The sequence below is a fragment of the Cricetulus griseus genome, chromosome X (genome assembly GCF_003668045.3).
Source record: "Cricetulus griseus strain 17A/GY chromosome X, alternate assembly CriGri-PICRH-1.0, whole genome shotgun sequence".
Lineage (NCBI taxonomy): Eukaryota > Metazoa > Chordata > Mammalia > Rodentia > Cricetidae > Cricetulus > Cricetulus griseus.
In genome coordinates this window covers 68,551,372-68,565,266 of record NC_048604.1, presented here as the reverse complement: position 1 = coordinate 68,565,266, position 13,895 = coordinate 68,551,372, and the positions used below count along the sequence as shown (strand labels likewise).

General features: G+C 48.1%; 1 protein-coding gene across 1 annotated transcript; it reads right to left on the bottom strand.

The window, feature by feature from the left end:
- Positions 1-521: 521 nt before the first annotated feature.
- Cxcr3 (C-X-C motif chemokine receptor 3) lies at positions 522-3,198 on the bottom strand. Its single transcript, XM_027431714.2, has 2 exons — positions 3,019-3,198; positions 522-1,997 (listed from the first exon to the last, which is right to left on the bottom strand). Exons 1-2 carry the CDS (start codon positions 3,031-3,033, stop codon positions 903-905), a joined length of 1,110 nt encoding a protein of 369 aa, XP_027287515.1. The 5' UTR covers positions 3,034-3,198; the 3' UTR covers positions 522-902.
- Between the last annotated feature and the right edge of the window lie 10,697 nt (positions 3,199-13,895).

Below are 13,895 nucleotides of genomic sequence, written 5' to 3'. Positions count from 1 at the left end.
TATTTCAAGGCAGGATCTCTCACTGGGTAGCTCTGGCTGGCCTTGTTCTATAGACCTTTCTGCCCTCCTGGGCTCTGCTGTGCCCTCTGCTGGACCCCCGTTGCCTAGTGGAGCTACTAAGGTTGGCCTTGAACTTGTGGAGATCCACCTGTCTCTGCCTCCCAAATACTGTTATGTACCACCACATCTGGCCTAGCTGAGACCACTTATAAACTCCCCAAAGTATTGCTGTTTTCAGCCTTTCCACCCTCTCTTCTACTGCCCTCTCTTCTGCCTAGAAATAAACACTCTTTTCTTCTCTTACCCCTGAAGATGCCACTTGTCCCTTAAACCTCCAGGAAGTTACCACAGATAGATTCTGCCAGCATGCCCAGTCCCGGGGGGGTCCAGCAGAGGGCACAGCAGAGCCCAGGAGGGCAGAAAGGCAGACTCTAGGCCAGGCAGGATGAGGCAAGAAGTACACTCCTGAGCCCAGTCAGGCCTGGCCTAAATGATGACTATGAATACACCCTGGTCCTCATTATCTTGTTTATTCAAAGTTTAAGCAGAGTTTTAGACATAAAAGGGGGCAATCTTGAGATACTAGGGACCATAGGCAAGGCCTGCTCCTCTATGCTCTTCACCTCTCACTCCCCTCACACAGGGAAGGCTGAATTCTACTTGCTGAATTTGAAGGGTGGTGGTGCTCCAGGCAGGTAGCTCTGAAATAGCAGGATAGGGTAGGGCAGCTAAGGCTCGGTAATGGTGCTGTCCTTGGAGCTGGGAGAGTGGTTCTCAGGAGACCTGGAGGTGCTGGCCTGCCAGCGAGTCCCACCAGCAAAGTTATGGGTGAGTCAGAGTCAGAGTCCAGCCACAAGGAGGAGAAGGACCTGGGTTGCACAGGCTACAGTTTCATTCCAGAATTACAAGCCCAAGTAGGAGGCCTCTGTTGTCTCAGACCAGGATGATTCCCGCCGTGAAGATGATGGCTGCCGCTGGGGCCCTCTCTGGTCAGAGCAGCCCAGGCGCAGGAGCAACATCCACATTTGTTCTCTGAACTTCACCCCCACAAAGGCATAGAGCAGGGGGTTGAGGCAGCAATGCATGTAGCCCATACCTGAGGTAACTGACTTGGCCACATCAATACGGCTTTCTAGACCACAGTTTCGGGCCAAAACTCCCAACTCCATGAGGATGTCCACCAACACCACCAGGTGATAGGGGGTCCAGCAGACAGCAAAGGCCACCACCACCACCACCACCAGCCTTATGGCTCGTAAGCGCCTCTGGCCTCCAGAGACCAGCAACACAGCCAGGATATGGGCATAGCAGTAGGCCATGACTAGAAGGGGCAGCAGGAAACCAGCTATCAGCTGCAGTACACGCAGAGCAGTGCGACCCACCTGTGGGAAGTTGTACTGGCAGTGAGTGGCATTGAGGCGCTGATCAGGGCTGGCCGACAGGAAGATGAAGTCTGGGAGGGCAAAGAGCAGACAGAGTCCCCAGACAACTGTGCAGGTGAGGGCTACACGGACCCTGGGGTCCCTGCGGTAGATTTGGGTGGCATGCACTATGCTCAGATAGCGGTCAAAGCTTATGCAGGCCAACAGGAAGGCCCCTGCATAGAAGTTGATGTTGAAGAGGGCACCTGCCACTTTGCAGAGGCCAGAGCCGAAAACCCACTCAACAGCAGCATCTACTGCCCACAGTGGAAGGGTCAATACCAGCAGGGCATCGGCCACAGCCAGATGAAGCAGGAAGGTGTCTGTGCTGCTCAGGGCAGCACGCTGGCTCAGGAGCACAGCAGCTACAGCCCCATTGCCTAGCAGTCCCAGCAAAAAGAGGAGGCTGTAGAGGGCCGGCTGGAAGGCTTTGTCAAAGTTCAGACTGAAGTCCTGTGTGCAGGGCGGGGAGTAAAAGTCGTTCATGCTCTCGTTTTCCCCGTAATCATAAGGAGAGGTATTGTTTTCCAGAAGAAAGGCAAAGTCCGAGTCATCTAGCATTTGACGTTGACTAACCTGCCCAAGGAAGGAAGAGGAAAGAGGGAAAGGAGGCCATTCTTTGTAAAGGCCTGGCAACTGTCTTGCCCCTTTGCGCCTTGTCATTTATTCTGATAAGTGTTTCCCTTAGCAATAGCTCTGTCTGGGTCAGACTTTGAGTTGTCACTTTCTTTCTCCCAGGCCCCACTCCTCCTTAACTCCATCTATTCAGACTGGGATGGTGACTCCCCTTCTCAAAGGCTAGCAACCCCTCAGCCCTTTCTGGATTATCACACGGGCCAGGGGTCCTTTTGCAGGAAGAGAAACTTCCTCCCAGGTCTGGAGCCTTCTATTCTCTATGCCTTTCCCTTCACTCTTTGTGGCTTGTCTGCCCCAATATCATGGCCACACCTGGATCAACCCCCTGCTTCCCCAGGTGTTTCCTCTCTAGTCCATCTCCTAGTCCCTGGCCCTCCTTGTCCCACCTCAGCCCTTATGTGGCGACCCTAACTTCCTGGCCTCACAGAAGGCTTTTCGACAAACTGCTGGGTATCCCTATACACACCATGCATGCTTCCCTTCCTCTACCTAGAGGTTTGTGCAACCACTTAGGCACCCAATGAGCTCCCCAATAGGTAGGTCTCCCCACGATGGCCAGGCTTATTTCAAACTCTTGGACTTAAGTGAACTTTCTACCTCTGCTTCCCAAGTAGCTAGAATGATGTGGGTATACCATTTCACCTGGCTAGCAAGAATCCTCTTCACCCTTCACCTCCTTCATCTCAAACTGCCCCAGAGCTAGAGATCACCAAAATCGAGTCTCTACAATGTGACATTTTCAGATAAGGCATCCAAGCCACAAAGCAGGAGACATGCCCCTGGTTAGTGGCCAGGCTGGGTTCCCACACCCCACTAATGCTCTTATCATAACTTCTGCATTCCATACTGCTTACTCAGCTCTCTGGGGCCCTTGGGCTGTGGGCCAGCCCAGACCTGTCCCTGGTACTATAGCTTGGCCACTTGGCACTGTATCGTAGCTGAGCTGGACAGCAGAACTTACCTCAAGAAAGTACATGGCTGGGCTGGTACTCTGGCTGTGGCTGCTGGGGTCTGGTCGCGTGCTGCCTGCTTCTCTGCTTTGGCACTTGTGGTTGGGAACTTATAGTGAACAGAGGAAGTGAAGATTTCACGGCTCAGCACAGCCTCTTCCAAAGGGTTATCTATATCAGCCCTCCACAGGGTCCCTTTTCTGCCACTCCTGTGGCCAGGTGAATACATTTGGAAGGAGTTAGTCAGGAACTTGGGACAGTTAAACCAAGTCTGCTGTTCTTGTCTTACTCAGTACCATTCACAAATAACTAAGCATGTCTGGGAGCAGGAAGGAAGTGTGATTTGATGGCAATGACTGGAGAAGGGAAGCCCACCTTCTGAAGGTACCTTCTGCCCAGCCAGTCTGGGATTGGAGTCTCACTAGGACTGGGTTAGGGTGGGGTGTGACAAAAATACTGCTATCATCATTACAAGGGAGGAGGTCTCCAAGAGCAGCATGCCACCTCTTTTTTCCTAATCTAGGGAATGTTGGATCTGACCTAGCATGGGTGGAGATATATATGTATATATAAAACCATCATGGGATTATAATGAGCCCAAAGTCGTCTGGAATGTCTTATAGTGTCCACACCCGATAGAGCTGGTCAGGAGCACACTCAGCAATTGGGAGATAGGTGATAACTCAGTGGTTGGCAACTGGGATTGTGCAGTGCAAACAAGCAGCCCAGCTGATGGGACTACAGGCAATCAGGAATATTGGAGTTCCATCTGGTGACAGAGCAAGAAAGGCTGGGCCCTAGGGAAGGGTCTGGGGTGACTGGGTGGGGGAAGGTTCTATGAGGAGAGAGGAGGGGTCTGAAGCCACACAATGGGGAAGTGGAGGGCAGCCCTGCTGCCAGGTGCAAGGACTGCTTCTGCATCACACTTCTTTCTCACTGCTCAGCAACTTAGGCCATGTGCTGGTCTGTCTAGGGTTGGATCTGTTTTTACAGATCCATCTCAAAGTGGGTGGTCTGAAAAGAATGTTAGCACTTGTAGAATTTTTGTTGTTGTTGTTCTTTTGAGACAGCCTCAATCTGTAGCCCAATATGGCTTTGAACTCACAACCTTCCTGGCCCAGCCTCCTGAGTGCTGGGATTATAGGAGTGCACCACTGCACACAGCTTTTGGCAGGAGAGTGGGGTAGTCCACTATCTTTTAAATGGATAAACTGGTGTATTTATTCATCCAGCTAAAAACAAGAGGAGATCCACATATTTTTCAGGAGGCTGAACATATAGGAGCCAATGCATACATGGTAGAAGAGGCAAGTAATAGAACATTATGTATACTTCGGCACTACCGATGTACATTGTTGAAATCACCATACAAAACAATAGCATGCATGCATCAGAGCTGGGTAGTGGAAGCTAGGACTCTTTTTAATTTTTTTCAGGTTCTTACTATGTGACACTGGCTCAACTAGAACTCAACAGGCTGGCCTCAAGCTCAGGGATCCGCCTGTCCTTACCTCCTGGGTGCTGGGATTAAAGTTGTGGGCTACCATGTCTGGCTTCATGTGATTTTTCTGAGACAAGAACTGAGATACGGCCCAGGCTAGCTTTGAATTCATGACCCTCCTGCCTTAGCCTTCTGAGCCACCACATTGGACTGACATTCAGTTTTCAAGCAAATTGCTCCACCAATCCAGTCCAAGCTTATTGCCATGACATGCATCTGTCAAGAATCAATGCTCTTTCTTCCTGTGGACAGTTGGGATACTTCACTGTCACCTGCAGGGTTCAAGTCAAAGGGAACTGAGGTCTTAGAGGAGGTCAGGAGTTGTGTGGATAGAGAGGACTAGGAGGATTCCTGAGGCCAGGACAGTCAGGGTGTATAGGACTTGACATTTGACTGCCTGTAAGGGCAGAAAAGACAGAAGCCTGGGAAACACCACAAAATCCCATTAGTGTCCACAAGGGCCACAGCTTCCCCATGCCTGTTTGTGACTTATGCAAATGAGAAAATAACTGCAAAGACTATATACTTGTCTTTCCTTCCTTCCTTCCTTCCTTCTTTCCTTCCTTCCTTCCTTCCTTCCTTCCTTCCTTCCTTTCTTCTTTCTTTGCTTTTTTTGGGACAGGATTTTTCTGTGTAGTTCTGGCTGTCCTGGAACTCACTTTGTAGACCAAGCTGGCCTCCAACTCAGAGATCTGCCTTCCTCTGCCTCCCAAGTGCTGGGATGAAAGGCATGCGCCACCACTATTGTTCATTTTCAAGGACTTAGTCTGCCACTGCTTTTGGCATTAAAGGGGACTTTTGCCTTATGAAAGAACTGCTGGTAGAAACAGATGGTCACTTTAGAAATACCTTGTGTTGGCAGAAGCTGGCAATCCGGTGTGTGTCTTCGCAGTGGCTGCCAAAATATTACTGGTCTATGTGAAATGTAAAGGTCTAGGGATCCCCTGGTCTCCTTCCTGGGCCCTAGTCTCATTTGTCTAGGGGAAGATGATCCTCATCCCAGGTTGCTGGAGGGATGCCAGACTGAAGGTCAGGTGTGGAGAGCCTTCCTTTCTGAGGCCCGACAACCAGACACCAGGATCAGGTCCTGTTAGACCAGCTGTGGCTCTCGATGCTCTTAAGTGACTTGCATAACAGTCATATAATTGGCAGAACACCAAGCTTGTCTGAACTCCTGGCCTAGTTCCAGCCTAGACAACCTCTGGACAGATCAGAACCATACCCAGGCAGTTCCCTTGGCAGAGTTGTTTTAAGATTAGCTGACATAACCACAGGCTTATGCATCTAACACTGGGCCAAGGGCTTAGGACAGGTACAGTTAGAGCCCCAAGTGAGTACAATGTAGACCCTAGCGCCACTTGGAACCTTCCATGCCAAGAAAGCCCACGATAGAGGGTAATAGCTTATGGGGCAATTGAGTATAGCTATGGCCTGGGCCAAGAGAGCTAGTCCTCCAAAAAAGTGGTTCCTGGCCATGATTGATAGAGGGGGCTCTGCCAGTTCTATCCAAATTCCCCAGCTGTGACTACGGGAAAACATTCTGTCTTTCTGCTTCAGTTTCCTTGTCTGAGGAGTGGGTCTAAAGGATAGCATGCATTTGATGGGGCTTCCCTGAGGACTGTACATCATATGTGTGGAATGTATGCGTCAAAGGTGGGTGCCCAGTTAGTAGCTCACTCCTCCTCTTCTGGTGCCAAACCAACTCGCAAGCCTCAAAATTGCAGTGCTGGGCTTCCGCTGTTGTTTGCAGCTTAGAGAGCCTGGAAGGTTCCTGTGTCACAGAGCCGAGCCAAGCCCTTACCTGGCCTTCTAATTTAGTCCTCTTTCGTCCCAAGACTAGGTCAGAGCCAGCTACCTAGCCAAAAGCTCACAGCCTAGGTTCTGGTCTCCAGGCCCTCTTTCTTCTGCAGCAGGGAGGGCTGAGGAGGAAGTTAGTCAGAGTGAAGCTGCCTGGGGCCTCAACAGTGGTCAAGGTGTGAAATGTGCACCTGGCTCTTCTCTGCCTCCCCTCCCCCTGTTGTTTTTCATTCTTTCACACCTCTGAGCTGTGGTTTGGGGAGATAGGAGGCAGGGAGATAGACACCTTTGTGCCCAGTCCCTCACAGGAAGAAGGGCCCCTACTTTAGGAACAAGGGCCATTTCCTTCTTTCCCCTAGCCTGCTGCTTCACAACCTCCCCAGGTCCTCACAATAGACTCCTAGCCAAGCTCCCAAAAGCTCCTGGATGCAGCCTCAGGCCACCATGAGAGTCAAGACCAGAATTTCTTGAAATTAAGAAGAGTCCTATCTCTGGGCATCTGCCTCTCACATTCCTAGGTCTTGAGGCTTTCTTCCATTGGCCCCAAATTTCCCAAGGGAAGGGACACTCAAGTCATAAAGACGCCCAGGGACAGGAACATGGGGTGGAGTGGGGGGCCCTGCCCACAGGGAGTGGAGTACTCTGCCCACAGTAGTGCAGCTCTGGGCCCTCCTGAGAGTTAAACCCTTTCAAAGTGTGCTGGGGCTCAGGGACTGCATTGGTCAGGCATTTGGCAGCCGTGCCAGGATTGCTTCTATCTCTGGAGCTGGGTGAACCCCAGCAGGGTGGTAAGAACACATGGCATTTATTGATCATTTTATCTCAGGTACTGTGCTAAGTAGTTTGTTGTTATTGTGTTAGGCTTGACATAAAGTCTATGTAGCCCAGGCTGGCTTCACACCACTGTTAGGTTCTAAACCCTCCAAAATGGCACTGATAGTGTTCCCAAATGACAGTCTGGGATCAGCTCAGGCTGACCCTGACAGGGTAAACAGGATTTCTGGTGGGTCCACAAACGCTTACACCCAGCATCCCTCAGAAACCCATTTCTGTTGTCAAGGAGAGTCATCACTTCCCTACCTCTGACAACCTCTGCGAATGGGGAATCTGAATCCCTATTATCACATACTTGCAGCACACATGAGCCCCCACGATAGCCTCCTGGCTAGCTACTCTAAACTTCCTGGCTGTTCTGGCTTGCACATCTCCCTCCTGGCAGCTACTCCCCCTTTATAACTGGCAAGGCTTTCCCTGCCTCTTTGCTACTCTTGCTGTCCCTTCACTGTCCCTGAGAGGTAGCCATGTAGATTTGGATGCCCCCAAATGCCGTTGGCTATTCTCTTCCCCTGAGAGGTAGTCATGGCAGCTTTGAACGTCCTCAAATAGCCCTTTCTCTTTTCCACCCACTGAGTGGTCCAGTTTGGTGGTTCCATTGTGCCCTCACTTTCAACCACCTAGCTGACTCAAGGCATATGTTTTTACCCAAAACTTGGTTTGTAATTCTGCATGTGAAATTTTCTTTTTCTCACCAGTGCTGAGGGACTAATTTTCCTTCCCACGGCTCCTCAATCTTCCCTGTCTTTCCATCCTATCTCATTTGAACCTCTGAACTGCTAGAAAATGGCTCAACTAATCAAAACCAATTTTCTACAATTCTAGCAGTGTGCTATTAGCCTCGGGGGCTCTGTGCACAGTGCTGCTGCACTAGCTCTGTCTGCTATTACAACTGAGCTCATATTTCTCCATCCGGGCAGGAAATATCTTCATAGGCACAAGCAGACATAGGGATGTCTCTGACAGAGCCCAGCTGTCCCTGTGAAGCAGTGTGGTATACAGTAAGCAAGCCCACGGACTCTGAATCAGGCTGAATTGTATTACTGGTTCTTCTATTTACTGACTAGCTGCATTACCACATGTAGGTTATTTCATCTCCCTGTGCCTTATTTTTCTCCTCTGGGTTGAAAAAGAAAAATATACTGTCTGTCTGTGTAAAGGCACTCAGAGACAGTTGCCTGGAAGTCCCAGGCTTCTTACCTGGTATGACTGCTCAGCTTCCTACCAGGACTGAACACACCCAAGGAAACAGCTTTGTTTGCTTTGAGTCACCATATGCAAAAAAAAAAAAAAAAAAATCAAAGCCTTGGTCTTGTATGAGTTTTGGAATTGTAAAGGTCTTTAGCTTTGGTGCTGGAGTGCCATCTTGAATTCCCATGCCCAAGTTTATAGGTAATACGGTGGGTGGTCCCTCCAGACAGGGTGCCTGACAGATGGTAAACTGGATGCTGAGTACAGTAAAGGCAGAGCCCAGAAGTTGGGCCTTGCCCCTGGGCCCAGGATGAAGCATGATCCTAATTAGTCTTATCAATAAAAACCAGGAGTCAGATATTGGAGTAAAAATCTAGAAGATCAGAGAACTGGGAGCAGCCACCAGTTGCTTCCTACCTGTCTCGGTTCCTCCGGTCCAAAAAGACTGAGATCCTGTCTGCTCCGCCTTATTACTTCCTTTCTCCGCCTCTTGAGTGCTGGGATTAAAGGCTTGAGGGACCACTGCCTGGCTTTTATGGTTAACTAGTGGCTAGCTCCATCCTCTGATCTCCAGGCAAGCTTTAGTTGTCAGAACACAAACAAAATATGACACATCAGCAGGACTTAAAAGGAATTTTTAAGGGAAAGTTCCAGGAGACCTCAACAGGGCAACCAAGGAATACTGAGTGTGGAAGAAATCAGAGCACACCAATTGGTTATCCAATATCAATTGGTCAACTCTGAAAACATACATACAAGTAACATATACACATAGCACAGGCTGTACTTATGTGTTTAGGAATATATGTATACACACACACACACATATTTAGGACAACAATTAATGAAAAAGAGGCCGTGAATCTGAAAGAGAGGAAGAGTGGTTGTTAATGGGAGGGTTTTGAGATACAAGGGGGAAGAGGGAAATGTTATTATATCAGAATCTCAAAAAATTATCTAAAAAAACGTGAAGACACGTCAGACCAAAAGCATACTCTCCTGTGTGACTCCAAAGAGTTTGTCAGTCACAGAATTCCATGTCTGTTGCTGCTTTAGCCAAAATGTCCAGAGGTGAGTGGATAGAGGGATGGTAACAATAGTATTCACCGGTAACATTTATGTAACATCTTCTGTGTGCCAGCTGCTGTTTGAGGCCCTTACACAGGTAATGGCAGGAAACAAGCTCCAAGAGATTAAGTTGCAAGGTCCACAGCAAATATGTATCAGACTAGGATTTCAAGGTTGGCTTCAAAATCCATACCTATCCAACCTGCTCTGCTCTGACCAGGGAACACATTTCATTAGGTGAATACTTGATTTGAAATTCAACAGGATTTGAAAGGCTTTTATGTGAATTTAGGAAGAGCAGAGAACACTTAGCGCTATGCCTGGCATGGGGTGCTGGGCTACTCCTGCTCACAAATCCCCAACAGGGGCCAGGGCCACAGCCAAAGCAGTCCCTTCTGGAATCAGGAGAGCTCCTTCTGAGTCCCACAGTTAGAGAATAGAATAGGAAGAACAAGAGATGCTGGAGTGGGAACAGGAGGTGGTTACCAAGGAAACCAGCAGTGTGGTGAAGCTCAAAGCTGAGCCTGGCTGGTTGGGGGAGGGGACAGGAAAAAAAGGAAATTACATTATTAAAAAGCCAAGTTGTTTTTTGAGGATGGCTTAGGAAGCAGCCCTGTCTGCCCCCACACACCTGGTGGAACTCAGATTAATTTCTAGCTTATTTGCTAGTGAATAGAACAGTGATTTCATATAACTACCCAGAATATTTATAAATCACAATAGCTTATGCTCTAGCTGAGAAAGAGCTTGCATGGGAAGATGAGGAGGAAGGCAGGGTATGCTATCACACCTGTAATCCAGACATTTGGAAGGTGGCAGGAGGATCAGAAATTCAAGGTCATCCTCAGCTACACCATGAGTTTGAGGCCAGCCAGGGATCCATGAGACCCTATGTTAGAAATTTTAAAAAAAGAATGAAAGAAGGAGGTAGAAAAGCAGGGAGTGAGGGAAAGAAAAAAAAGGGGGGAGGGAGTTGGTGTGGTGGTGTATACCTGTACTCCTGGCACTCCAGAGGCTGAGGTAGGAGGATTTCAAGTTCAAGGTCAGCCTGGGTTACATGGCCCAGCTTGGAGGGATGCAGGGATAGGGAGGTGAGTTTTTGGGGGTGTTGGCTGAATGAAGAGTAGCAGGGAAGGAAGAGAAGGTGATTTACAGATGAATCCATAGGATTGTGACCGACCCCCATCCTGGTATGCCTTTAGTGGGTCTCCATGCACACTTGCCATGGGGATGGCACCACTATTGTCCATGATCTTGCTCTCAGAGTGAAGCAAAGTAAGTAAGCAAGTAAAGACAGAGAGAGCATCCATTTCAGATTTAAGCATGGGCATCTGGAGATAGAGACAACAGAGAGTAATGCTTCTGTGTCTTCACAATGGCTCTTCATATGATTCTGTGGCTTTCTAAGTTTATTACTCAGAGGATGTGATTCACAAGGGTTACAGATGAAGCAAGATTGAAAGATAAAGTAAAAGGACACTGTTTACTAGGGTCCAGAGACATAACTAAGTGCTTATGCATGCGAGGACCTGAGTTTGATTCCCAGGATCCATGTCTGGCAGCTCACAACTGCCTGTAACTCTGCCAGGGCGTCTGAAACCTTCCTCTAGCCTCCCAGGGCACCTGCATGAATATGTATAAATTTGCACACAGACACATACATATAATTAAAAATTAAATAAACTCCTTAAAATGTATATAGTTTACTTATTTCACTTATCTTAAAACATTTCCAGCTGGGCGGTGGTAGCACATGCCTTTAACCCCAGCATTTGAGAGGCAGAGGCAGGCAAATTTCTGTGAGTTTGAGGCCAGCCTGTTCTACAAAGGCAGTTCCAGGACAGCTAGGACATTTACATAAACTCTGTATTGAAAACGAAGAAGAAGAAGAAGAAGAAGAAGAAGAAGAAGAAGAAGAAGGAGGAGGAGGAGGAGGAGGAGGAGGAGGAGGAGGAGGAGGAGGAGGAAGAGGAGGAGGAAGAGGAGGAGAAGGAGAAGAAAAGGAAGAAGGAGAAGAAAAAGAAGAGGAAGAGGAAGCCAAAAAACAAAAACAATTTCCTTGAGGCTGCTGTAGGAAGTCCTGAGTGTGAGATATTGACTGTGTTCTGTGTGCTGATGTGGGCATAGCCATGTCAAGGACCCTAGCCTCAGATATAGAGAAAACGGCAAAAATTTCCGTTGGGCCATGTGTGGATTTTGTTGTTGTTGCTGATTTTTGAGATAGGTTATTTTTGTTTTGTTGGTTTTTTTGAGACAGGGTTTCTCTGTATAACAGCTCTGCCTTTCCTTGAACTCGCTCTGTAGACCAGGCTGGCCTCAATCTCACAGAGATCTATCTGGCTGCCTCTGCCTCCCGAGTGCTGGGATTAAAGATGTGTGCCATCACTGCCAGCTTCCATGTGTGGAAATTAATAGTGTATGCAGAAAATGTCCACAGTAGTTTTCTCCCCTCAGATATTTATGGCCTGAAGACACCTCGAATACAGAGGCTTCTTCTACTGAGATTAGCTAATCCTGTCCCCTTGATCCAGCTCTGAACCAGAAGCCCTGCCTCCAAGTGTGTATGCTATAACTTTGTTTCCTTGTTCAGCTCTATAAAAGAAACACCCCACACTTGCTTCAGTTTCTCTGAGAGCCCAGAGCACATAACCCTAGCTTTCTGTTAATTTGTCCACCTGTCTCTTTTCTTTATTCCCTTGTCACCCCAGTCAGGTCTGTCCCTGGAGCCTTGCTGGACTCTGCAGATGGGAATGTAGCTCAGTTGACAGAGCTCTTGCATAGCATGCATGAAGCCCTGGGTTCAATCTGGACAGCATAAACTGGGTCTGGTGATGCATGCCAGTAATCCCAGCACTGGAAGTAGAGGCAAGAGGATCAAAAGTTCAATGTCATCTTCTAGTATATAACAAGTTCAAGGCCAGTCTGGGATAGCCAGTCTGGGATATACGAGACCCTGTCTCAAGAACAACAATTTTGTAAATGAAATTGTAAGGTGGTTTTACGAGGTTCTTAGTTTAGGTTTTGATGTGAGAGAGGATTATTAGTATGTCTAAATTTAGGATCACAAGTATCTGGCCCTAAAAGAAACCAGAGTCCCTTAGTTGTTTTGATTGTCCTTTCGAGATGTTGTCCAAGTTTCATTTCCTACTGCTATGATAAAACACCTTGGCAAGCACCTTGGGGGAGAAAGGATTTAGTTTAGCTCCCAACTCCTGGTTACAGTCCATCGTCATGGGGTCACAAGAGCTTGAAGCAGCTCATCACATCCACAGTCGAGAGCAGAGAGAATGAATACATGCATGCTTGCTAGTACTCAGCTCACTTTCTCTGCTTTTCTACAACTCAGAATCCAAACCCAGGAGATGGCCACCCGCAATGGACTGGGTCTTCCCACATCAATCAAGTAATCAGGACAGCCTCCCTCAGACATACCCACAGACCAGCTTTATCTAGATAATCACTCATTGGCTCCTCAGTGACTCTAGAGTGTCTCAAGTTAATAATTAAGCTGATTGCCGCAGATATCTTTAGGAAAGCACACATCTCTGTAACAGACAAATTTGTCCTTATCAGTTCTGCTGAGGTTCTGCTGAGGTACCAGCAGAAATGTAAACTATACGGCTGGAAAGATGGTTCAATGCTTAAGAGCACATATTGTTCTTGCATGGGACACATAGGATGGCTTGATTACCAGCATGCATCAGGCGGCTCACAACTACCTGCAGGGGCTCTGATGACCCTCTGACCTCCTCATACATTGACATACACATGTACACTTAAATAAATAATAATAAAAATATTTTTAAAATGCAAACTAGATCCCAGGGATGGGGGCCTTTCCTTTATTTTGGTTTATCTTCCCCTCCCGCCCCCCACAACAGTCTTGCATAACTCAGGCTGCTTCAAAAATGACCTTGAATTTCTGATGTTCTTGCCTCCACTTTTAAAAAGCTGGGGTCATAGATAAACATCATCATACCAAGCTATTTTCTCAGTCTTTCTGTCTGCTTCAGGATGGCAGTGTAGCTCCAGTCACACTACATGCAGGGTCTGTCTTCATTCTCCAGTTCCACCAATTAAGAAAAATCAATGTTGACCCCTGCCAGAAGACCAGATCAGTGCCTTGTCCAGTTGTCATCAGAGAGGCTTCCTCTGGTAGCAGATGGAAGCAGGTGCAGAGACTCATGGCCAGACATTGTGCAGAGACAGATTCTGAATCAGAGGTACCCATTGGGTCCCTCCCCTTGGAGCATGGGGAACCCAGTAGAAGAGGCTGGAAGAAAGACTGTACGAGTCAGAGAGGATGGAAGACACCAGGAGAACATGGCCCACTAAATCAATTAAGCAGGGCTCAGATGGGCTCATACAGACTTGAAGCAGCAAGCATGGGGCCTACATGGGTCTATACCAGGTCCTCTGGGTATGTATTGTGGCTGTTAGCTTGGTGTATGGTGGAACTCCTAACTGTGGGAGTGAGGGTGTCTGACTCTTTTTGCC